The 26,615-nt window shown below is 35.9% G+C and overlaps 1 protein-coding gene across 5 annotated transcripts in view; it reads left to right on the plus strand.

Moving 5' to 3' along the window:
* The window catches only part of SLC16A7 (solute carrier family 16 member 7), an 80,161-nt gene that overhangs the window by 24,707 nt on the left and 28,839 nt on the right, over nt 1-26,615 (plus strand). For all 5 annotated transcript variants that reach the window (XM_064701839.1, XM_064701840.1, XM_064701842.1 and 2 more), the window contains one exon: nt 21,792-22,034. In XM_064701839.1, the coding sequence (XP_064557909.1) occupies nt 21,821-22,034 (214 nt within the window). In that variant the 5' untranslated portion in view covers nt 21,792-21,820. The remainder of the gene's footprint in view (nt 1-21,791; nt 22,035-26,615) is intronic.

Raw genomic sequence — 26,615 nt, forward strand, 5'->3', positions numbered from 1 at the left:
TTTCTGTATGAATAACTATCCTTATGTGTGTATCCTGATGGCCACATATAGGGGGGCATCACACAAAAAAACATTGCTGATGAATCTGAGGGTAATTTTAAACTAGTGAGCTAGATCTTGGTTTGTGAGATACCTCATTGTGGTATCTCAAAATGCCAGGCAAGAGAGGGCTGTTCTTTCACGTGAAAGCTTACTTCTAATACTTCCTTATTTCTTATGAGGACAGTGCCTGAACTTGCTTTGAAGCAGTGCTTTCTTTTTTCATGGTGAGTACTATTATTTCTGAAGTATGTTTGACTCTATAATGAACTGGAAGGAGGATTTTCCTTAACCTGCAGCCTGATTTAGAAGTGCCTAGGTACTGGCACTTAGCCACTTGTTAATCTTTTCTTTTGCTGTACAGTATGAGCAGTGCAAACGTGATTCTGCCTGTTCAGAGCTGAAAAGGTATGTCCAGCATTAGAAGTGCCAGATTTCTAAAGACAGTATTTTTGGGAGGATGTGTAAGAAGAAATGTTGAAAGCATTACAAGTTATGAAAGTTATTTGCATTACATTAATATTGCCACAAAGCTACCTGTTGTTACATCAGCACATTTCCTCAAAAATTTTTTGTGCATATTTTTATCTTTTTGTCCCCTGTTCTTTATTGATTTATTTTCACCGTGATTTCTCTTGCATCAAATTTCCTCATCTCTGTATTAAAAATCAGAAATACCTTACCTGTTTAAACAGTTATGAAGATAAAATTTATCTTGGAAATCTCAAGGGCATATATAACTTTTTTCAGTTTTTGATCATCTCAGCATATTTATGAATAGACAACCAACTTTTTTTCCTACCTATGCCTTGTAAGTGTGGATGAAGTCCATTAAGGATAATAACTGAAGCTATAATGATATAATAATCAAATGTCACTACATCCTTTGAGCCTCAAGCTTGCTTTACAAATTTCTCATTTCAGCATTTACCATGATACGCATGCCTGTTAATAAAAACAATTTCATTGTAGAATTATTGTAATCTATAGAATAACAAGCAGTCATGAAAGTAATGAAAAGAATAGCAGTAAGACCACATTCAGGGAAGCAGTTATTTACTGTGACTTTCCTTTCAACTTTGTCACATGTGATTTTCACAAGGTTTCTTTTATTACCCTGTGCAGTTGCCACAATAACAACATGTCTGTTGTTGGAAACCTCAGGCTGTATTTGTCCCAGGCATACCATGCAAGTAGGAAAATTGTTCTTAAGCCATGCTGTAGTACAGCATACCTTGCTTCATTTGTCTGGATTCAGGCAACTGAGGGTGGTTCAGCATGTTTCCTGTTAGTATAAAATTTACTTCCACACCATTTTTGATGGATCATTAATTATTCTTGTCAGGTAGCAGCAAACAATTTTGTACTTAAAGTCCTGCAGCAGGTTTTGCAGGATGTAGAATTATTGCTGGGCTTATGTGGAACAGAACTAAAATAAGTCTGGTTTTGATTTGCTTTTATACCTTTTAACATAATTTTCAATGTTTCTCACTGTACTTTATTTTCCTTTTTGCTCATGTTTCAAAAAATACTACATACCATGCTTAAATTATTTCATGACATGCTTAAATTGGTTTTGGTACATATAAAATAATGTGTTGGATAGTAAATACTTTGATCCTATTCTTCATTTGCATTATCAAGGTTAAGTTTCATATATATATGCTTAAAATGAAAATTTCAGTTTTAAATTTGGAAAGTGAAATGAGCATCATTGCTACTTAATGACTTCTGATTTAAGAGAAAATTTTGAAATACTTGTTCAGTGTCTTGCATACATGGAATCATGTTTCTATTACCTTACATCCTAATTATACCATGTTACTTTGCAGAATGTGTTTTCTACAGTTTCTGAAAATAAGTCTTTACTTTGGCATGACATGAGTTGACCACTGAGAAATTGGGATTCATTAAATAACTAGTTGATTTAAAAAATAATTTCTGAGTCCTCATTGAAACCTAAAGAGTTGGAAGATACTCCTTCTAGAGAAGTTTTTTTTAGCATTTGCATGCACAGATGAGACAGACATGCATCAAACAGTGAATGAAGCTGGAGAATTCTTTCAACAGGTTTTAAAATAATATTGATTTTTTTGTTTACCTATTTAATTCAATTTTTATTTTCAATTACTTTGTCATCAACATTAATGTTTCATATAACTTTTGTCTCAGACATATTGGCGAAAAAATAAATCCACCGCCCAAGTTTCATATAGGTTTAATTGTTGGACACTGCTATTAAAAGAATCTGAAGAAAAGCATGTGAAAAGTTTTACATAATTTTTTTGGTTGGTTTGCTACCCTCTTTGTCCCCCTGCCCTATATTTAAGACTTCTGAAATGAAGGGAAGGAAAAAAGGTTTATGGTAGATATTTCTCTCCTCTGGTTCTAGTTATTAACTCCTTTTGATATTCCTCTCTAATTTGGTTCAGGATCTGATTGTTCAAGGTAAAAACCAGCTTTGCTGCTGTGCATTCTTCATTATAGCTGTGGCTGTGCTCATACTATGTTGGCCAGCAGTGTTTTGGAGAGTCCCATGCATCTGTATTTCTAGCAAGAAATAGCAAATCTGATAACTGTAAAGAAGGAACTGGGTATATGCTAGATTCCAGGAAACAAATTAAAGAGTAAGAAAACTGTTACAGAGAATAAAAATTACCTAAATCTAGTGTTTCACCACTTGAAGAAGAAAGTATCAACTAGCAAATATCCCTGAAATTCTGTGTTTATTAAGTTTTCCAAATAAAACCCAGCAGTTTTGCCCAGTTGGCTATATTGTTTCCTATATCTGTTGAATGATTTCACAGTTGAAAGCTTTCTGGCGTGGCAGTTCTTCTCCAGAAATGGCATGTTGTTCTGTGCTGGTCAGCTGAGGTGAGAATGGCTATTGGAAAAAGTGCTTCAGGGTGCCAGCAAGCCACAAATAGTTCTCTAGAATACCTGTGACTGTGCCATAGAGTGGAAAAGAAAGATGCCTTAATTCTGTGTGAAAGCACAGGATTTGTATCTGGCTTGACCAGAAAAGGACAGAAGGAAAATGACACCTGAACACCACAGAATATGTGAACCATGCTGGGAGGGGAGAGTCGAGGGCTTCTTTTCTAAGAAGTGCATAAGGTTATACATGTTGCTGAGCCTGCCCACATTTTCTTGCATAATCCTTTCCACCTCCTTGCATGACTTAACTCAGAATATAGTACAGGCAGGGTCAATGAGGGTGAACCAAAAGCTCTGGTCATGAGACTAAAAGGTGACCTTGTTATGCTGTGGTGCCAAATCTCAGCTGAGGCCTCCTGAGAGATCCTTGAGTTGAGTTTAGCGCAAATACTAAAATATTAGAGAAATAGGAGACTGTTTAAATAAGATCAATGTGATGAAGAAACCAAGTCTTCAAAAAATATTATGTATGCAATGCTAATCTTTCAGAATGCTTTCCTGTTTTTTCATGGTAATTTTTTTTTTTTAATGAGTAAATTCTACTTTGGCACAGAAAAATACTAATCTGCTCCTCTTTCTCTCTGTGTGTCTTTTAAGGAAGGATTTGCTCATGCGTCAAGATGCAAACAGGCAATAGTTTGATAAGTGCTCAATATGTGGACTTTGCATGTATAGTTTCAGCTAAGTGATGTGTAACACCAAAGTCAGCATTGATTTCAATATTTCTAGTAAATCAGGAGATTTCAGGATGATTACTAGACTTTTTTACAGATTGATTCTTTCATTTGCAATATATAAAAAGAAAGGATTCTTGCTACATTTTTATTCCAGATTTTCAAAATCAAGATGTCATATTTTTCCAGTAGAATGACTTCAATATAGCATTTCCTCTTGGCCCGCTGAAGATGGAATCTGTTGTAATCAGAATAATCAAGAATATATATTTCTTTGTCTAGGAAAAATAATGTGAGATGAGCTGCAGAGGGACTGTTGCTAGCATACAGTTAATAAATTAACACTATTACTAGGCTTCATTTGCTTGCAATTAAAAATATGATTGTCATTGATATCGCCAAGATTGTACTGAAGACAAAGGGGAATATTTTTTAAAAAAATGAAGTATTAGCTTTAATCTGCAATGGTTTCACATATCACTGAAACTTCTCATCTGAAATGTTGGCTTTAATGATTTATTTGTCTCTTTTTCAGCTAAAAACAGACTTGTTCACCTTGCAAAGGATATGCATTTATAAATCTTAAATGAGTGTACTAAATGGAAAGAAAAAGTTGCATTAAAAAATGGGAGTTTAATGATTTTTTTTTGTGGGAGAGGAAGTTTGCATGTTTTTTGTAGATTTTATTTTGTTTTAATTTTCTTTTAATCTCATTTCATTTTGGAAGAGAGAGAATTTTCTGAAATAACCTTTTCTCCATTGAGGTTGGTTATTTGTATAAACACAACACTGATGTTTTTTCATTAATAAGTGAAAATAAATACATTACAAAAAATGTGAAATTTGGGATTCTCCTCTACCACTCTCATTTTGGAAAGTTTTATGCAGAACCTTTTTTTTATGTTGCCCTTGATGGTTCAAGAGAAACTTCATGGTCTTACAGTATTCTGAACACATAGATTCCCTTGCCTACCTGCAGACAGCCTGCCTGCTGTTTTTTAATCGTTGACACCACTCTGGTGGCAGTGCCACAGTGAGAAATGCTTTAAAAATGCAGATAGGTTAAGTAAGTTGTGACAGTGATCTGTGCAAAAGGCAGCTTCAAAGGGCAAAAATGATACAGTGTTAGGGACCTTTCATTAAATAGAATACATAGGCTCTCACTGAAAACTGAATGAGGAAAGAAGAAGCTGATAGACAATATATTGATGGCCAGAACAAAGATAACAACACCAAAAATTTATATATTTACACACACACATACACACACACATATACAGATAGGGAGAAGCACTTAAACTGTGAGGTTCTCATAGTTGGAGAGAATGGTCTTGTTTGCTATTTGCATTGGAGATGTGTTTGACCAGATCTCATCATCCTTTAACTCACTATAATAAAGTTTGATATAGAAAGGAATATGTTTCATATGTAAGCTTGGTATACGATAATAAAAATAAGCATATATATTAAACTAGTAGCCAGCACCTCAAACAACTGCTGTATAATAGTAAAGACTCTTAAATTTCTTTTTCTAGTTGGCCTATAGGGCTAAAGTTCTGCTTCTAGCATGGTGAGAAGTCCCTCAGCTTTTGTTATGCTGGATGTTTTGCTCTCATTGGGTATATGAAATAAGCAACATGGGGTAATTTTTTAGGTCTGAACTGTTCTACATTTTAGAGGTTACATGTTAAATAATGTGCGACACTTGGTTTTGTTAAGTGACATGGGCAGTTCCTTTTTTAGGAACTTGGAACAATAATTAGGACATTTCTTAATGTTTAAATTCACTTTCTATGGAAGAAGATTCCAGTCATCATTTGTTCCCTTCCAGGAGAGAATTTTAATTCTGAGACTATTCAGGATGACGTTGTCAGTTGATCTTGATAAAATTGTTCTATTTTGAAGAAAATGCTCTCATGTTCCTTGGCTGCTAAAAATACAAGTACTAACAAAATGTACTCAAAGCAGGAGAAATTGCCACTTTGGGGGTGGATATGTAGACTTTAGGTTTTCCTGAAGTGACTCACTTTCCTCTACAGGCATTAGACAACTGTAACAACAACCAGCTTGCAAAGGTCTCGAGTCTAAATGTTTTGTTTGAAATACAGATGGATATATGCACATTATTAAGCTCCTTGTGGAATTGAGAGTTGAAAGTCTTGCCTAAAAATACAAGAAAACTTTGATGCAGAATGAGAGAATGGGTCCGGGTCACCAGAAACCCAAATCATTGCCTTGATTGGACGACTGTGCTTATAAGTCAGGCATATAATTAAAAGTTTTCAGGTGTGTGCTTAATATTATTGGTGTACTCACCAGTACAGATAATGAAAAGTTAATCATTAAGATAAAAGAATAAATACAGTGGAATCTATAAAAAAGCAAGAATTTTCAGAAAAAGGAGGAATTAAATGGGTCAATAAACTTAGTACAAACCAATCAACTCATACTGGAGTGGAAATAGCTACAAAAAGAAAGAGCTGACGTACACTTTCAAAGACTTAGTACATCTCCGTGCTCTGTGTGTCCTGTGCTGGGTATATTGAGCTATTTATAAAATAAACATTGTAATTCAGAAAGGCTGCATATTTTTCACTTTTAGCTCCTCAGCATTGATATCCAGATAAAACAAATATCTACGACTAATTATTATATTAAATTATATTATATTTACCTGTCTGCACATTCTTCTGTGAAGTGTAATATCCTGGAATGGAGATAATAATTCTATTTTGGATAATGCTTTGTTAATAAAATACGTCTTTTCTTTGTGATTGATAGGGATAAAGAGTCCATCTGGAATTGTTAGGGAGCCATTTTAAGTCAGTTCCATGATGCAAATATGCCCTAGAGCCATCTTTGCTTAAATAAAGTGCTTAAATAAGCACTTTATTTCAAATGCTTTATTGGCAATTACCAATGATTTTGTAGTTATTTGGCAGCACATGGCAGGGTGATAGTACATTATTTCACATCAGAGCAGGTATGTAGGATATATTAAAGTTAATAAACCATCACTTTGCTCTGTTAACAGACAAGAAAAGTTTATTGAAGTAAGGTGTAAGTGTGCATAGGTTAATCATAAAGACTTTTATATATTGGGAATGTGAACTGTGTAATAGTAAGCTATTTTTTCCTTATGTGATTATAAGGGAGGCCTAAGTTCAACCTTTTTTTTTTTAGCCTATGTCAACATCATTACTATGTCTAAGTAATTTTCACAATTTTGAGTGATTTTTTGATATTATATAATTATTATTGACAGAGGATATTGTCCTGTTTCACTCTCTTAGGTTTTTAGAGGAAGATAATGTTTGTAGAGATTTTCTTTATAACTGTGTTAACTTGAAAATATGTTTTTATTGTAATCACCAAATAAATAAGCCACTAAATAATTACACAGTGTCTGCATTAACATATTTTCCAATGAGCTTTGGACACATTCCTCATGCAGAAGCCAAAATACAGTGAATTTCAGTGAATGATATAAAAGTGTTGCAGAGGGTGAACAGGAGTGACTCAAGGCTCAGAAAAGGGAATTTTCCAAAACCTACTTAGAAGCAACCCATAGCAATGAAAAATGCAGATAGATGTAGTATATTCTTACTGGAGACTTTTTCTCTTGATATTTTAAGAAATCAGGATGAACCAGAGCATTCATAAAAGAAAAATTTATGTTAGGTGATTCTGCCGCTGGTCTGAAATACATCTGCTTAGCACTAAGTAATGAGTAATCACTCAGTCTTAATCTTAACCTTAAATCTACCGAAGTATTGCTTTAGCTTTTCATGTGTTTTTCGTCCTGTGTGTCTCAAAGGAGGTGCTTTGTTTTATGTATTTTTCCTGAATCACATAAGGGATTCAACTTTATATGACAAGAGTGCTTGTTTGGTTGGTTTTTATTTATGTTTTCTTATAGTGCTTCTGGTCACAGTTTTGGTCAAGTATTCTTATTAAGAACTGTATTGTAGTTCTGTGTTTGGCTTTTCTAATAGTACAAATTCAGTATAATAGTATAAATATTCTAAGTGAAAAATTCCAATCTATTAATTTTATATCTAAGAACAATTCAATTATTAGAGTACCTGTTCTGTTTTAAAAAGATTTTATCTTTGTTTATGTGGGACAGCCTTCCAGATCAGAATTAATTGTCAAATCCAAATGAAGTTCAGGAGAACTTTTTGTTTTTAAACTTCAGTGAGCACTCATGCTTTATTTTGCAGGAGGTAGGTACATAAACATCCATAAACCACCACTTACCCACCTGTTCAAACATGGGGTGTGAAAAGTATCAAAAGTACTTAAAAGTATCAAAAGTACTTAAAAGTTTTCCATCATTCAAAATCAGATTTTTTCATTACATGTTATTGCTTTTCTGCTCTGTTATTGTACTGATGGAATCAGTACAATATGGAATCCCCACTCTGTCTTTTCTAGAAATGTGAATGAAGAAGTCTGTATCAGAAAATATTTTATTCACTTACATTCAGAATTTGTACATCAACTTTGCATTTCTATTTTTTTTCTTTTTAATGAAACTGAACTGGCATATGAAAAAGATAGTCTTATTTAGGGATGCTGCTAAAAAAGGTGATGCTTTTCTTTTGATTGGTGGAAGTTAAATAGTACTTTATGTTATTGTACCATTTAAAATATTCTCAGCTTTCGTGGGTATTATTAATAGCTATTTTTTAAATGTATATGAACTGGAAATGTATTCAAGACTTCAGCTAACCCTACACAACAGGTTTGGGTCTGATGCAGAACAGATAGAAGGCAGAGCCAATTTAAATACTCAAATAGCCAGAGCCAGATAACATCTCATGTGCTCCCACCTCAAAGTCCTGTTTTGCTTTGCAGAGGAGTTATAGCTTTATTCACATTTTGAAGATGAAAACAACACTCTTTACTTCATCTTTTTCCTCTCTGATACTTGCTCTGGCAATCTGTACATTCTATTAATGTCCTTCTTATCTTCCTGAAAATTCAAGATTTATCAGTGCTGCATCTTTAACTGTCATCTTTATTATGCAGGGGCCAGTCACACTTTTTCCTACAAAGGCCAAATAAAAAACTCTGTGCATTGAAATGTCATTCCATAGGTACTATGATCTACATGCTTTGCAGCATTTCCTGATATACACAGGCACAAACCCCCAACTTAAATGTGTTTTTCCATCATATGCTTCTTTCATCATGTAAAGGATGCAGTAAATGCATGTGGCATTCTACAGACATGATTTTTGGATCAGTAAGTTATACTAGGGAAAAAGGAAAGAAAATACCCATGCTTTTTCTGTACATAAAAGCCATACAGATTTATTTGGAGCCCATTAGGGCAGAGTTTGTTTTAATCAGTGTTTCTTTTTTCATATAAACATTTTGTTGAATGATGTATCTCACAATGCTTAGCTTCAAGGGAAGAAAAGAAAAAGGACAAACCCAAATTCCATATTTAATGTTCAAATTGCAAAATATAATGAAACTGAAATAATAATGCTAGGACTGAATAGAAAATAGATTTTATGCTTGAATCAGATTACAAGAACAACTTCCCCTCAGGAACACCTCACAGTGTATCTAGTAATATTTTGAGAAGTAAGAAAAATATTGAAAAGCATGTTTGGAGAAGAATCTGCAGAGGAACAAAATCGTAATTAAACCCAGTCATCCCAGGAGATGGTGGCTGTTTCATCTGCAGCTATTGACTGGGATAGGATCTAGCTAAATAAAACTTGAATGGAATTCAAATCCATTTACTCTTTGAAGGCAGTTGGACTGTATGTGAAAGGTTATGTATAGGAAGTGTATGCATAGTCTATGCATACCTCTGCATAGGTAGATAATAGTTTAAGAGGTAGATAATAGTTTAAGACTTCAGGGAAAATAATTCAAAGAGGTGTCGTTAAAGGCTTTAGAAAAACACACAAACTCCAGAGTTGTTTTTTACACAAGGAAGAATATTACTGCCTTGAAGACTGCAAGTGGCCTTCAGGGGACTATAATGCTCAGGCTCTGAATCCCAGCATTGTATTGCTTTTCAAGGAAAACCTTGAGATTTACACAACTCCACTACCACTTCTTTGTCTTGATATCATGACAAAATGAATAGGTGTATGGAGTGTGCTGTACATGTTTCTATGTGTTGCAAACAATTTTGCATATAGAAAGTTGTCTCAACTCCTATGAGTACATGGGCCTTCAGCAGAGTTCATGAACAACCAAATGTGTATATATATCTACTTTTTTACAAGGAAAAATACAGCTCAATGTTTTGCCTCTATACTGATTAAATGTCTGTCCTGAAAGGGACAACAGACTAATTTCATAGATTGATGTGTTTGTTGCCCTACACTGGATATGGTTTAGTCTTGATTTATTAAGCTTCCTGGTAAATATGACTTAACTAGTCCCTTCTGTGAATATTTTTCTTGTGCCCTTTTGCTAATTGCAAGGATGCAAATGTCACAGAGATCTTTATATTTCTTGTCTCATTTGCTATATAGTTTTGTAAATTCTACTACTGTTTCTATGTAGCTATTGTAGTCAAATTTTGAGGCTCTGAATTCTATTGTTCTAGATTCTAAAAAATAAGGAGTATTATGTTATCGCAGTTTGCAGAAAAATAATCTGAAGTGCAAAGCTTTTCTTGTGTTGATGCAGAAATTTAAGAGCTGATGGTTGTGAGTCTGTTCACGTAGGTATGGCTTTGGCAAAGAGGGGTTATGTAGGGAAAAGCACTTTGGTATGTGGGAAAAGTTTCACATTCAAGAGTCCAGCATAACTCAACAAAAATGAATCTTGTAATGGATTTATCAGGTTGCTTTTGGGCAATGAAGCAGTGCTACCCCATATTCTCTGTCAAGCAAAATGAGACATTTGCCAGCCAACACACAGCTAATGCATGAGCAGGTTCATACCCCATAACTAACAGGCTCTGGTACTTCAGGGCTTCTGCTTTCAGGTCTGCCTTTTGGGTCTGCAACCCAGGCAGTGACCTATGGATTGTCCTTAGTAAGAAAAAGAGTTCCTCTTGCCTTAACGTGTGAAAGGAGCACTTTCATACCAGGCTGAGATAGCTGGTAAGTTCTGATAAAAAGGCTTATGTTCCAGAAGGCTTTTTTTTCTCATCATAAATGAAATGGAAAATAGATGGTATTAACTTAAATCCATAGTGCTGGGATTAAATAGAGATTCAAAAATGGAAAATATGACCAAAAAAATGGAAAAAAATTGGTTTCTAGATTCTTCAGAAATTCTTGATGTAAGCATGAGATGGGGGGTTTTCAGAAAGGTCTAGCAGTTCTCACAAATCCTTCACTGGTTGGTCATCTCCTTGAGTGTATTGACAAAGCACCAAACAACATTTCAGTGCCACTGTGCCAGAGCAGAACCATGGGCTTCATGTGTATATTCTGGGTATTCTATGAGGACTTAGTAAATGGCGGAGTAAAAAAGTTACAAGTGATAATGTATAAACAATCAGATTTACATAAAACTGTTGATAAGTTATAAAGCTTGCCAGAAATTGATTGAAGATTATTTTTGCCGTTGCATTATAGAACTGTTCTCTAAGAGGTACAGCAATATGTTGTACTCTTTGGATGTTGTGTACTTTCTGTGTTAGGAAAAAGTGTCCTCTGTAATAATCAAGAGAGGTTTTTTGATCTCCCCATGCTCAATTTCTTACAATGGATGGAGGAGTACGTGTCAGAATTTGATTAAACCATCTTGGTCTTTAAAGTTGTTTTGTATATACACCAGGAGGTCATCTCATTAACACTTGGACAAAGTACATAGTAAGTTTGTAATTAAACATCCTCTTCCTTCCCATGGAAATCAAATACAATCACAAATTCTTCTTTCCCTGTATTTGTTTATGTTAGAGCATTGTCACTGCCTAAATTATGTTAGTTTTGGTGCATACTTCAAATGAATTTTTTATCATTATGTTCCAGACTGGACAAATAAACATCATACGTGTACTTATTTTATATAGCACCATGCCATGATGCTCAAACAGAGCTAAGTTCCCTCAATGGGATTCTGAGCTAACACAGCTCTTCTGTTCCTACTAGCCATGTTTAGTCACCGAGAGATAGCAAGCGTGTCTGTGTAGTACTGCACTGTCCCATGTAAATGTATGCCTCCCCATTTGTTTAGCTGTTTGCTCAAAGTTGTGGGTTATTAAATAGGAATAGACTTTCTTTTATGATCTCTTACCAGCATAAATATCAGCATAAGAAAACCAGAAAGCTGAGTGGGCTGGACATAGCTGTAATGGTAGGTGGTTAGAGAAGTTAAATTCCCCTGCACAGTCCTCAAGGTACTAGTAGCATCTGATTTCTGCACCTAAGAAATGGCAAGGGCATCTCCAGGGTTGGCCCCTGGTTGGTCCCAAGCACAAGCACCACGTCAGTATATCTGACATGATACTGTGTGATTATGTGTTTGCCAGGAGCTGGAAACTGTTGGAAAGGGGAGCATAACTTGCTGTCAAATTTTGCTTTTTCAGAGCCATAGCTATCACTGGTCATGAGATGAAAATTAATGAAAATTAGTGCCTCTGACTTGAAAAAAACTTTTGTTTAGTTGTCTCTGTGAGAATAATGTTGACATTCTGAAATTCTTCCACTTTGTTTTGCAAAGTCACATTGATTTAGTTCTAAAACTGCTTTTTTATAAATGCATAAAAAGTTTAATCTCTTCTCAATTCTATAAGTGGGAAAAAATCTTTCTTTCTTTCTTTCTTTCTTTCTTTCTTTCTTTCTTTCTTTCTTTCTTTCTTTCTTTCTTTCTTTCTTTCTTTCTTTCTTTCTTTCTTTCTTTCTTTCTTTCTTTCTTTCTTTCTTTCTTTCTTTCTTTCTTTCTTTCTTTCTTTCTTTCTTTCTTTCTTTCTCTCTTCCTCTCTTCCTCTCTTCCTCTCTTCCTCTCTTCCTCTCTCTCTCTCTCTCTCTCTCTCTCTCTCTCTCTTTTCTTCTTTCCCTCTGTCTCTCTTTCTTTTTTCTAACCTAATATGTAACCTAATATGTTTTAGTAATTCCAGAATGACTTTTGGATAAATTTATGTTTTGGCTATAGGGTGTTTGGAATCACTGGCTCACATTTTAACTCTTGCTGGCAGAAAGAGCTCACACATCAAGATTTTAAAGGCAGAGTTGAATCAATTGGATTTTGCAGTTTCAATTATCTATATGTTTTTAGTTTTATTTCAGACAAATAGATGGCTTACTTCCTCTACTCTCACACAACTTTTAAAATCTATATTAACTAATCAGCTTCTTGCTTATTACCTAAGCTCTGGGGAGGTTTTCACACTGGATACCCAGAATTGCAGAAGTTTTGCTTCTGCAATTTTTTTTTTAAACATGCAGTGGTCCCCAGGTAGTATCTTTAAAAAGGTCTTTTCCTCATTTTAAGTTTTGATAGCTCTGCCCTTTTCCTTCTCGCCTTATTTACTTATTTCTCTATAAAGTACGTAAGAGAACTGTAGCTTTGCTAAAAAGTGATTTATAATTCATTAACTTTCCTAGTTCACATTTCTAAAAGACTATGTCATCAGAAGCATTCCTAAATTTGTCGATTTTGTTAGTAATAGAGAAAAATATCTTGAACTGGTAACAGTTTCCACATTGGCAGGAATAAATGAAATGTGAATCCTGTATAAATTTCTGCAGTCCGGAGTTGTTTCCAGCCTTGGCCTGCTATATATTCCCTGTCATATGCTCTTAGGAACAGAATCCAGATCAGTTTACTTCCTATTACATAATCTAAGTAGTTGTCACTGAGACTTAAACATTAGTAACTATTTCCACCCATGGAAGTCATGTGTTGCACGACGACAGAAGAAAAATATTTTCCTAGTATGTGAGAGATGATTCTTTTGGGCTGGGATTTAAATGAGTGGTAGGACATACATAAAAAATACACTGGGCCATAATACTGGAGCAGAGAAGACAGCCAGGGGTTGGATTCTGATCGCAAGAGCCCAGAGTATCTTATACAAAGTTTAAAAAATTTAATATCACCAGAATTTCAATCTATTACATCTTCCTAATGCCAAATATTCAGCTCATAGATGAACGTGAACATTATCTTCAGCGATAGATGAGTTCAATATTGCCACTTCCAAATAACATGTTTATGTAAAAAGATAAAAATTTAGATTTTGAAAATATTAACTAGTGGTGCAGCCTAAGAATAGGCTAGCTTTTCCCATGATTGATATTTTTTTACTGCAGCTTAGTATTGAAAGAATGGTATTAAAATGAATATCCATTATTACTGATAATGGAAAATCTGCTGCTTTAGAAAGATTATGCTATTTATTTTTCAAGCAATGTTCAACAGCTGTGCAGATAATTCCATTAACACTGACTTAAAACCTTAGTTCTTCCATTTATAAAATATTACAATTGCATGAATCTATAACTCCCTCCTTCCAAACATCAGAATTCTTCAAATACATATCAAACAAACAGCTCCAAATTTACATGACTTCTGTTATTCTGGGAAGTCTTATTTTTAAAACATTTATTCAGTGTGAGTTTTAGAGAGTGTGCTGATGTAGTTGAAAGGCTAATGTTACCAATATTGTTCAATATTGGTCTAAAAAGAGATAAAATATCAAGCATCTGTAAGTTGTCAAGCTGGTAACCACCATACTTAACTATGAGGGAGAAGCGCTAGAATTTAAGAGTGGTTAGAAATTAATAAGTTTATCAATACTCTTGCAATGTAGGGAACTAGGACTTTGACTTATAAAGGGTTTAGCTGAGCTTATTAAAACAAGTTATTTAGTGGCAGAAAAAAGTTTTGGTTTGAGTTTTTCTGAAAAGATGATTAGTTTGGTGGTTTGTTTTTTTCAGGTCTGCAGAATTTTTCATCAACTTCAGTCAACTTATTGTTAAATCTGATTAATTCTTCAGTCTGGATCACTGGCATTTTCAATTTAGCCATCAACAGTTCATTTCAGTGCACTTAAATTTGGGCAGAGTGACAACCTCTTTAGGTTAGCTATTCTATTGACTGTCTTTTTGAAGTAATTAAAACAGAATTGTAATGACTTTGGTTGGAATTTATTTCACTTAACTCTAGCTATGTAGATGTTTAATCATCCAGAGTCATATAGGTTTCCCCTAAAACAGGGGAAAAATGTAATAACAGAAGAGATGATGAATGGAAGTCCAAGTCATGACTGTGACTGTGAATGCAGATAATGGATTCCCAGGAGAATGTGGTTGTACAAAGTATGAAGTTTAAAGTAAAAAAAACAACTAAAAAACCAAACCCAGCAACAAAAATCAAATTAATTATAAATACTGCATTAATATTACTTTTTAAAGATTATGTTAGTCATCTCACTACTGACTTAGCAATGCTCCAAATCTGATTTCAATGATGTAATAACCCCAGTATATTTGCAATAAAATTTTCCCATATGTAGGTTCCAGTACTGTAAAAAACACTCACTTCAGTTACTGACCTAGTAATAACTTTTGGCTGTAGAGTAAATGGAATTTTAATTACAGTAACAGCATAATTTATATGTTTTTGCTTTTTATAGGGTGGTATCTTTCAGGACTCACTTCTGTGTCAGTAATACTGTTTTGAGTCCTCTAAGACGAAGAAAGGAATTCTTCTTGGTCAAACTGAATAAGACCTTCAAATACACTCTGCTCTGGTGCAGCTTCAGCTTGATTATTGTGTGCAATTTTGGTCACTACAATATAAAAGTGACATTAAACTATTAGAGAGCGTTCAGAGGAAGGTAACAAAGATGGTGAAGGGTGAAGGGCTTTGAGGGGATGATGTGTGAGGAGTGGCCAAGGTCACCTGGTCTCTGTCCAGCCTGGGGAAGAGAAGACTGAGGAGAGACCTTTGTGCTCTCCAACTTCCTTGTGAGGAAGAGGAGGGGCAGACACTGATCTCTTCTCTGTGGTGACCAGTGACAGACAGAGGGAAGGGCTTGAAGTTGTGTCAGGGGAAGTTTAGGTTGAATATTAGAAAATGGTTACTCACATGGAGGGTGGCTGGGCGCTAGAACATGCCCCCCCAGGGAAGTGGTCACAGTCTGACAGAGTTCAGGTAGTATTTCACAGAAATCTCAGGTGCATGGTGTGACTCTTGGGGTGTCCTGTGCAGAGGTAAGGTTTGGACTTGATGATCCTTTCCAACTCAGCATATTCTGTGAATATTCCCACAGCCATTGTGAGCTCAGATCTGTGATTCTCCTAGTATAGCTCAGCAAACAGTTTTTTCTGTAACATCCGGTCATCAGCCCAGTTGTTGCTGTTCCTAAGAATCTGTCCATTGAAATGCTAGACCCTAAAAAAAAAGAAAGTTGTGGGTATTTTTAATTTAATTTTATCTTACAGCATGAGCTTTTCCCCTCTTTTCTGCTTCCCTCCATGGAGCCTGCCTCTGCCAACCTCCTAGACAGTTGGCACAATGATTTGCATATCAAGGCATGTTTGCCTGGGATGTGTGAGGGGCTCTCATGTTCCCACACTGCTTCAAGCACTAGTTTTGTTACTTCTTCAGCGGGATGACAAGTACACAACAATACCGATTCTGAACTGCAGATAATTACATATTTGTTTCATAGATACAGACATTTAGAACTAGTTCCTTCATCTGCTCTTCAAGAAAAAACAAAATTTTTTGTTTCTCAATAAGCTAGTGATTTAGGCTTAAAATACCTGTAGGTATATTTTTAAGAATGAAGTGAAATAAGCTTAAGTAACAATGGTGGTTTTGGGATTATTTTTGCTTAGACTTTTAGCAAGAGTAGCAAACCCTAATGTTAGACCTGTAAGTACAATTTAATGTAATATGTTATATGTAAGTTATTTATTGTCACATAGAAGTCTGGAAAGCATTTACAGACATGACCCTGAGATTCAAGAAACCAATATCTTTCTAAAATAAGAAACCCAACATCTTTCTAAAATGCTGTCTGGCCTGGGCACAATTTAGTAGACTTGGTCTCACACAGGGTATATTTGTCCTGAAGATTAAACCCTAGTGGAAAAAAGGCAGTGAGTTCCAACTATGAGTGCGTCTTTCATCTACCTGGCTTGTATTTATCACATACGCCTTAAGTCTTTGAACACAGATGAAAAGGAGACTATTTTCCCCTTTCAGGATAATTAACCAGTTCTTTAAGGCTAGGTACCAGCTCCTAGACTAGTAGCTCCTTAGGAGCTACTTTGCCTCCAGATCTGAGTAGTTAGAACTAAAAGCCGAGAACAGACATTGTTGCTACCTTACAGTCTTTGCACGTCTTCCCTTCCTTCAGAAAAATAAACCAAAAAGCACCATCGCGAGTAGGAGCAAAGCCTTCTCACAAAACTAACAAGATATGTTTTTCTTCAAAGGCTCAAAATTGTTCCCAAGATTATGACAATAACTTATAGGAGTTGGTGAGGCAATGCCATTTGATGAGATAGTACCTGCTATTAGAACTCATTAAAGAGGGGTTAATGAAAATGGAAAAACTTACAGCAGTTAAGCAAGGATCTTTGATAAGAGTATAATTCCTAACTCACTATGTTCTAGTGCTTCTATGTAATGCTTCTATGCTTCTAAGTAATTTATTTCAAATACAGCAGTGTAATTAACTGTTCGAGCATCAGACTATTCAAACCCATAAAGCAAACATTGTACCCCACCTGAGCTCCTAGCTCTAGTATTAAGCAGTACAAATAATCTGCATTGGCTACTTAATGAGATTCTATAATACACACATATTTAAAAATCTCAGTCATAACTCACATCTTATTTGGGCATTAGTCTATATGCCAGCTCTGACACTGATCTTAGGGCATGAGACTTAGGTCACTCAGACTGTTATCATATTTGTTTCCCATGTCTAAAAGTGGATTATATTTCTCAGTCACCTCACAGGGATGTTATAAGACTGATTTTGCTCAAGTTTGCAAAGCTTTTTGCAATTCTTGGCTTACTGTCTGCAGCTGGAGGGCAGTAGACAAATGTGGAGTATTTCCACTATCCTAACAGCAGCTGGGGATAGATTTTTCACATGCCAGTTCTTATACTCTGGGACATGTGGCTGCTGAGTCAAGTGGTGATGGGGCAAATTAAGGACAAGGCAGACAAAATTCAAGCAGGAAAACAAACAGTTACTCTAACTTTGCAGAAGAACAAAACTAAAGCTCCCAGTAAAATCAGTCTTAGTAAACAAGGGAACGATATAAACCCTTCTCAGAAGGGTCTTTGACAAGCTGTTGTATTGATAGCTGATTCTGGCAGCTGGCAACTGCAGAATATTAATGAAGCATTGGTAGGCACATGAGCACTCTGAACAGGTTGATTGCAACTGAAGTCTACAATGCATGGTATCAGGATACATTATTTGTTTGTAGCATTTGCTCTTAGTTTGACCTTCTTGCTTGCTTGCTACTTTTTTCCTTTTTTCTTTCTCCCTTTTTTCCTTCCTTTCACATCTATCGTTTTCCCCTTTTTCCTCCTTCCTTTTTTTTCTTTCTCTCTTTTATTCACTAGTTCTTGTATGCCTAATTAAGTTCAAATGTGATGAAAATTGCAATAAAAATGTTCCTTATCATATGTTGTAAAAGTGTCCTCTTGTTTCTCTCCTATTATTTGGTAGCAGACACGTGCAGCTCCTCTCACAGTAAACTGCATTCCTGTTCAGTGCTTACATAGATGGGATTTATACAGGGGAACTAGAAAGAGCTTAGGAGAAAATCCTTGTGCACATCTGACTCAGGGTATGTAAAGGCTGAGGAATCTCTGTATTTGACAGCAAGAAGTGAGATTGATGGCTTCACTCAGGATCCACTCCAGTCACTATTCCTCTGCTGTTTCCCTGGGTTGGGGCAGGCAGTGTTCCTTGCCCACTGCTTGCCTATAAAGGCATAGGTACCAGCAATGCTCTCTTGCTAGCTTTAGGCACATGACAGAATTCATATGACTGACTAAGAATACTGGTGGTAATCTTTATTTACTCAAGTGCTGTTTCTTTTTTTTTCTTATTTTGGTCTGGTACTGTGTCCTTCACGTGAACATCATCACACATGCTTGTTTTCAGGATTTCTGCCATATTTCTTTTTATTCTTCACAGTCTGTAATAACCTACAAGTTTCTGAAAAGGCATTTTGATTATCACTGCTTCATTCCTCCATCTCTGGCTTCTTCCTTTATCAACATTTGTGTCTACTAATGTAAAATCCTGGGTTTTTTTGGTTGCTGATGTATTTTGCACTTGTCATAATACTACCTATATTGCTCAAATATTACTAGTTAGGCTTAGGTTAGAGCTGGGTATATTAATCCCTTCTTTCAGAGGGATTCAGTTTCAGGAATTGCAGCAGGACATTAAATTCAGATTTTACAGGAGAATGCCACTTTAGGTCCTGAGCATGTGTGAGATGTTGGATTTAATGTTTGTGAGAAAATGAACACTTATTTTCACCTTGGTACAAACATGCATTTGTTATTTTTTTCCTCTTCCCCTTTCATTGAGTGGAGCTAATATTGACCATGATGATCATAAAGGAATATCAGGGAAGCTATTCTTAGCTCTACTTTGTGGAATAAACAGGAGGTGTGAGATACTATGATCCAGGCTCTTCTTTGTGGCAGCATGATGCCCACTGTAGGTTGGCAGACAGGACCATGCAGTGGCCTTTGCACCAGTTTGCCTCCAGGCTAAGGCACAGGAGCAGCGAATGCCCCTTGGCTTGTCTCCTTAAAAAATGCTGCTGTAATTTACTGTGAAGTTTTTAAAGGGAGGAAAGCACTGAACTGTCAGAGCCTGTTCTTCTACCCTAAAGGTGTGGATATAGTGGGATGTCTCCAAACTATTAGTGACATTCAGGAAACTTCAGCTTTCTTTTAACTAATGTGGTGGCTGTGATTTTTCAAAGTGCTTTTGTATTATTTTTAGGAAAAGGAGTGCTTCCTCAGTAAATTGATAAGCCCTTTCCATTTTTATGAAGAGCAATGTGTTGATGTTGTTTGCTATCCCAAAAATTCATAATAGCAATAGAAGTGTTGTCATGTGAATATTAAATATGAAAACAAATATGCTCAAGCCTTTGAAGTGTAAGAAAACAATAGTTAACCTTTTTTCATTAAACAACTAAAAGTTTTCTCAGATGAGCAGAACAACAGTTTTTCGGGAATGGATGGCAAACTCTTGTTCTTTCCTTCCACTTAACTCACAGAAATAGAATTCTGCTTTTTTATGGCAAATTTGAGTTTTTCTGCTCTTGAAAAGCCAGTTGATCAGTTTTATTTGTGCTCTAAGTTACAGTGGGCTTTCTGAGATACTCTTCCTTCTAATGGATCTTTATTAGCGAAAAGAAAGTAGTGTTTAACAGTGTTCAAAAAGTTCAGTCTAAGCAACCAGAATTGTTTCTGTTTGTCCAACTTGTTCTAGTGACAGGCCCAGGTTTTTCTCTGAGTTTTCTCAGTGAACTAACATTAAACTGAGGCTGGAATAAGCAGAAACGATGTACATACCAGAAGTTCTTTCTAGACATGCATATAAAAAGATTTATATGCTCTGTATACAGAGCAATAGATATCTACTGCTGCCAGCAGGAAATCTCAGTTATATGATGCAGAAGCCAAACTACCTAGGCTTTTATAATTTTGCCTAAAAGCCTGATGTTTTAGTCATTGATTTAGCTTTCCCCAGTGATGTGCTACCTATATGAGATTGTAGCTGATGTCTACAGTCAGCTTCAGTGAACTGGAGAATCAAAAGTACACTGGGTTTCTATCACAGGGCTAGCCTAGTAATAGGTAATCTTAAAAACAATATTTTGCTTGTTTTGTGGCATATATTGCATGCAGTGCTACATGGCATTTACCGTAAAAGCACTCCAGGCACTATCCCAAGAGAGAAGTATAAGCTGACACAGTTGGTTTTTTTTTTCGTTTTTGTTAAAGTAATCATCTCACTCCCACTGCTAATGCAGTTTACTGTGAGAAATTGAAAAATGCTGTAAGTGACACAGAAGAAATCATGGAGAGGCTTGCTGGTAATCATAAGCATAACAGCAACCTACTCACTGTTATCATCAACAGTTTTGAATACTAGTATGGCAGGAGACCAATCAAGAGTAATGTTGCCTAAATGCCCAAGAAAGAAACGGGGAGGAAAGAAGAATTTGCAGTTCATACTGTATGTGGAGGCTGAAAAAACTCCAGTATTTAATTATAACAGGATTTGTCAGTGGAAAAAAATCACAGAAATAAAAAACGGATTTTTACCACAACATATTTTCTAAAAAAGTTATGAAGAATGTAAAAAAATGAAGTTTTAGATATCAGGATGATATTAGCAATATGAGATTTATTTCAGGCCTCAGAAGTTTTGTGTGTATTTGAGCTGCCTGAATGTGTTTGCTACACCTCTTAGAACCTCTGTAAAGTATCATTGTGGTGGCAGCTCTTAAGATCAATTCTAAATTATAGAAGCACTGTGGAAAGCTTCCTCATGTCTTCTAATATGTGGAAACAGCAAAATTAATACCATCAAGCTCTACCTTGTTCCTGCAAGTAATATCAACATTAAAATATCAAAATCTTAAGAGTAAAATGTGGAATTTAAATATTACGTATTTATTTTAGGGATACAGAGGGAATTTTAAATCTCTGCTTAGAGCTCTGCTTTTCAGATGTTTGCAATTTGTTCCTCTCTGTTGTTGATGATGATATTGCTGCAGTACCAATAAATCTCACTAACACTTATTTATAACATTTAGTTATAATTTAGGTGTAACTTTTTTCAAATTGTTTCTTTTCCACGCTGTAGATTGTAGAGCTACATAAATTAACCCACACAAACAAGTCACTTCGCAATAAGTGACTAATTGCAAATGCAACTTCAGCGACTGAGATGAGTGATTTTTAACAGTTGCCACATATTGCCTAGGCTATTGGAAATATTCTTGCCACAAGTTTTTTTGCAAAACAACTTGTGCTTTTACAATCAGGTACTCTTGTTCTGTGGTCCCTTGAAAGATGGAAATTGATCTTTCCTCCAAGGGTTTTTTATGTTCCCTGCAGATGACTATTGAATAACATAGTTTGATATGGAAAAAATGAAAAAATATTTGACAATCTGTTTCTTTCCTTGTTTTTCAGTCTAATTGGAGAAGAGACAGAGACCAAAAATGCCACCTGCAACAGGAGCGCCAGATTACCCACCTCCTGATGGAGGCTGGGGATGGGTTGTGGTCTTTGGGGCTTTTATCTCCATTGGATTTTCCTATGCCTTCCCCAAAGCCATCACAGTGTTCTTCAAAGAAATACAAGAGATCTTCCACACATCATATAGTGAGATAGCTTGGATATCATCAATAATGCTTGCTGTCATGTATGCAGGAGGTAAGACATTCCTGAAATTAGTAAATAACTTTGCTTGGTTGTTTTATTCATATGATCTTAAAGCATTTTTTCCCTTTGGGCCTGTTCTTTTTTCCTCTACCTAAGATTCAAGTAATTTGAATAAAAAAAGATTTTGCAATCTTTCCCTAAATTCACAATTTTTAAGAGTATAACTTCCCAACAAATCGTTGCCCAAATAATTTCTTCTGGGTCTAGGAGTAAATTTGGTCAGTTTCCACTGACTTGGTGAGATTTCTCAGTATATCCAATGATGAAGCTTAATCACAGAAAATTATTATGGCAATGAGGGTTCATTCATGAGGCACAGGTATTCCTCTGTAGACATGGGTTTATATCTGGTCCTTAGTTGTCCTAAGACTGGTGTTTTAAACATGCCATCTGTAAGACAGCTAAGAGGCAGACAGTCTTATTCTTGGGATTGAACAGGGAACATAAATTCTCTGCTACCTTTCTTCTTGCAAGCAAGCAAGTAAAGAACAAGACAGATGTAAAAGGATTTTAAAGTATAAAGCTGTGTTTAAGAACTAAGTGTCAGATCTGCTTTGACAAGCTTTGTGTCTATCAACCCCAAAGACTAACTTGTTAAATCGTGCATGGTTTCTTCATTTTATCAGAATTTTTTTCTCCTTTAAGTATTGGTGCGAGCTAGCTGCTGTTTAGGCAAAACACTTAGACAGTTCAAAGGTGTGAATTATGTTAATTCAGGCATCAGATCTGGTATTTCCCTTTCTTTTAATGTTAAGAGATAACCACGTGGAGCATCTGACTGATTGCACTGATGAAGCAATTAAATGGATATATTTACAAACATGTGTTTATGTATATGTACGTATGTGTGAATGTATAGACATTGGGACTGAAAACACTGTGCTGATGGCATACTGACACTGAAACTCTTTAATCGCTAAAGAGTGTTGCTCCAGTATTTTTCAGAAGCAGTATCTGTGTAAAAATACAGCGTTGTCAGGTCCAGCAAATGATCTGTTGAAGGGTGAATAACGTGTCATTTCCAGCATGGTAGTTTTTTATCTCTTATTTCATTCTCCCTAAACTCTGACACATAAATGGCCCTACCTTACTTGGTAGTCAGGGAAGTAAGGAGCATGCCTAGAAAGAGATCAGGCTATCTGGATTGCTCTCTCCAGCTCCCTCTTATTCCCTGTCTGACTACAATCATGAAGCTGGAGCATTAGCTTTTGCCCCTCAGTTGATGGAAAATGGATCTTTTTTCAAATTCTGTCAGTCACAGAGACTTTATGAAGATGTCTTGACAAATGGTATCAGTATCAAGAAAGTATACTATTGACGTATTTTGATACTATTTTTATTCGTATACTAATAGAAAATTGTGAGTTCCTCACAAGCTGGTGGAGAAATTTAAAGAATTTTATAGAACCAGTGACAATAGTCAAGTGAATTCACCAAAATTCACCAGGTGAAGAAATAACTTGAAGCATTCAAGAGTGGAGCGAAAGAGGTTATATCTCCTCGCATTCAAGTCGCCTCTAATGGAGCACTTTCTTAAAGGGTGCATCAGTACTTGCACTATGGAGATGGAGTGTACCTGAGTAACTGTGGCAACCTCTGAACAAGTGTTGAACCCATCTTCCCATCTGTATGGGAAGAGCATAGGTGTTGAAAAGCTGGATAATTTTTCTGCTTTCTGTATGCTGTGACCTGCTGATCCTGAGCTCCTTTAACCATGTGAAGCAGGTTTGCTCTATAGTGCAGGTGCTGCTATGTTGTGTTCTCTGCGTAGCATTTCATTTATGCCATTTCTGTCAGGTCAAAGTTCACCCAGGTTACATTAACAGTGCACCTGCAAATCTCAGGACATTTCGCTGTGGTCATTTTTATCTGTGAGGTTCAATGTGCACAACTTTTCCTATTAAATACAAAAGATTCAGTATTTCTGCCTTTTCTCTAGTACTTCTTTGACTGTTCTGAGTACCAGTTACTAACTGCGCTTCTATATTGACATTAAAAACTACAAAACTGTTTGCTATTCATTCTGCTGACACCTACCCCATTTACTACAAAAATTATCAGCAGAGGAACAGTAAGCAGAGTTGTTTGGATATCTTGTTACAGACTCTTGGTTTTAAAATGCTGAGTGACGACCCTGCCTGATATAAACACTCTTTGAAGCCAAAGCTTCTCTAGGATCACTTCCTAATAACTGGGCCATTTAGACAATCACTGGCAGAATATGAAATAGCAATCCGGAAAAACATTTCTGAAGGAAATCACTTCATTGTTTTTACTGTCTGAAGGTGGTTTGATTCTTCTTTCACATTTGATGTGCTGAAATGTGAAATACACGTTCAGGCCACAAGTACAAGGTGCATTGTTTACTATGGAGTGTGATACGTGCGCCTGCAATGAACACTGTTCGTCATGCTACTAATGAAGTTAACCTGAAAACATCTAAGATCTGTCATCCTCATTACAGCTTAGCATTCAACCTATTAATCATCACAGTAGGGTCAGTGAATAAGTTAGACTCTGTGCAGACACTTTTTGCTTTGGAGGCTGCAGCCTCTTGCAGTAATTAGCTGGCATCTGTGTTTCTGCAACAAGGTATTAACTTACCTTTCAATGCCTCTGAAAAAAGCTCCAATAAGGAGCTAAAAGAATGTTAATTATATTTATCACTTACTTCATACTTAGAATAAATGGCATTAAATTATAGCAGACCATCTGGCAATCCATATGGTCTCCTGCAGTCCTGGTTAATTCCAGCAAATAGGTCAAGCACAGCATTCACCCTGTTAGGAAAGCACCAGGCAGAGGTGACAAATCTGATAAATCAAATCAATATGTAACTAATTTTCTCTCTCAGTCTGGTACAATATGCAGCTTCATACTGTTTTCTGTTGTGTTTTAGGGGGTTGGTTTGTTTGTTTTCTTAAGCTCTCTCTTCTTTCTTCCCTCACCCCCCCAAACTTTTGATGTTTGTTAGAGTTTACTAAAAAGGCATCCCAAAAAGCAAGATCCAGTGATGTGATTAAGGTTACAAGTATTGCACAGCCTCTACTGTTCAGGCCATGCTTGATAAAAGCATCCTCTGGAGAAGAGCAGTCGTTCAGTCTCCATGGTAACTCGTTCTTCTGCCTCTCTTGAGCAGAAACTGTCAATTGCATTAAATTAAGGGTGATGGGTTTGTGATGGATTCCTACACCCAAGGGACTGAGATTGGGACCACCAGACTTTTGTTACTGGAGGACAGAAGCTGGGATAAAATGGAATTAGTTGAGTTATCCTGACAGCACAATCTGTGTTCCTGCTTGTGTATGAACAGATATGTGTATAAAATGCGTGTGCATGTATGTATACCTATGTATATAAAATATATATGTATACTTATACTTACAGAGTAATATGCCTGCTCCAACACACAGAGAAATTAAGAAATTAAAGAGAAAGGTCAAATACATTTGACCTCAAGTTCTCTTAGTTCACTCTTCTCTTTTTCAAAACTTTACCTCTCACTTTGTGCAGCGTTATCAGCCAAAGGTGATTAAGGAGATTCTTATCAGAGCTCGATCTGTTTCCAGTAAAAATGTTTTCATTGCTTTCAGTGTGGGTTTGATAGGAGCCACAGTGGCAGCTATGAAAAGCCATGTGACAGGTCTGGTGATTCCAGACAGAACTGACCTTGAGTATTAGATTTCCTCAGGGAAAAAGCAGTTTGTTCACTCGCTGGTCCTTAACTCTTTTTCTATCATTTTTTTTCAAGGACGGTTTCAGTTTGCAGGTTTTGTTTCTTTTGTTTGTTTGTTTGTTTTTTCAAAAAGTACTTTTTGGGTGTAACATTGGATTGTGAAGATTAGATTGAGAGCTGATAAATCCTTCAAGCCATACCCAGGTGTGAAATGTGGGACATTTGTGGTCTGAAGTTCAGAAAACATAAAAGTTTCATTTAAATTCTGGATAATGTTTCTGAGTAAATAGTTGAAAATACATTTTTAGACTGCTTTGGAATAAAGCTGCTATATAAGTGTATGGAGTGGCCATTATAATTTTTCAAAACACACTTATTCTTTCAAAAGGTAGCACTTATATCTTCCTTTCTCTTCAGTATTGCATAAGTTATTCAAGTCTGAAGTTAAGTGTTTCCAAACAATAGCAAACCCTTGAAGGATTTTTCATCTGACAGCACAAAAGTAACCTACAGACAAGTCCTCATTTTGACTTTCTCTAATATTAATTTGGAAAATAACATATCATATGGTATGTTCAAAATATTTGTGATTTTATCTCAGTGGGTGTTTTGGTGATATTGCTGTGAAGATGAAATGGCGTGCACGGTGGAGATGACAGTTGTGAAATCCATGTAACACAAACAACAGATGGTTATGGATTTTTACTTTCGGGCAGAACCTGGGTTCCTACACTTTTCTTCCTTCCTGATAACATTTTCTAATTTCAGTTTTACAAATACCGGCACAAGGAATTCAGTGGCCATCAATATGGAGATTGAGATGCTTTCTTGAATTGACCTATCTCCTTTGTTGTCAGGGGCAAGTGTTTTTCCCCATCAGAATATGCAAAGTGGTG

The sequence above is a fragment of the Zonotrichia leucophrys genome, chromosome 1A (assembly GCF_028769735.1).
Source record: "Zonotrichia leucophrys gambelii isolate GWCS_2022_RI chromosome 1A, RI_Zleu_2.0, whole genome shotgun sequence".
NCBI lineage: Eukaryota > Metazoa > Chordata > Aves > Passeriformes > Passerellidae > Zonotrichia > Zonotrichia leucophrys.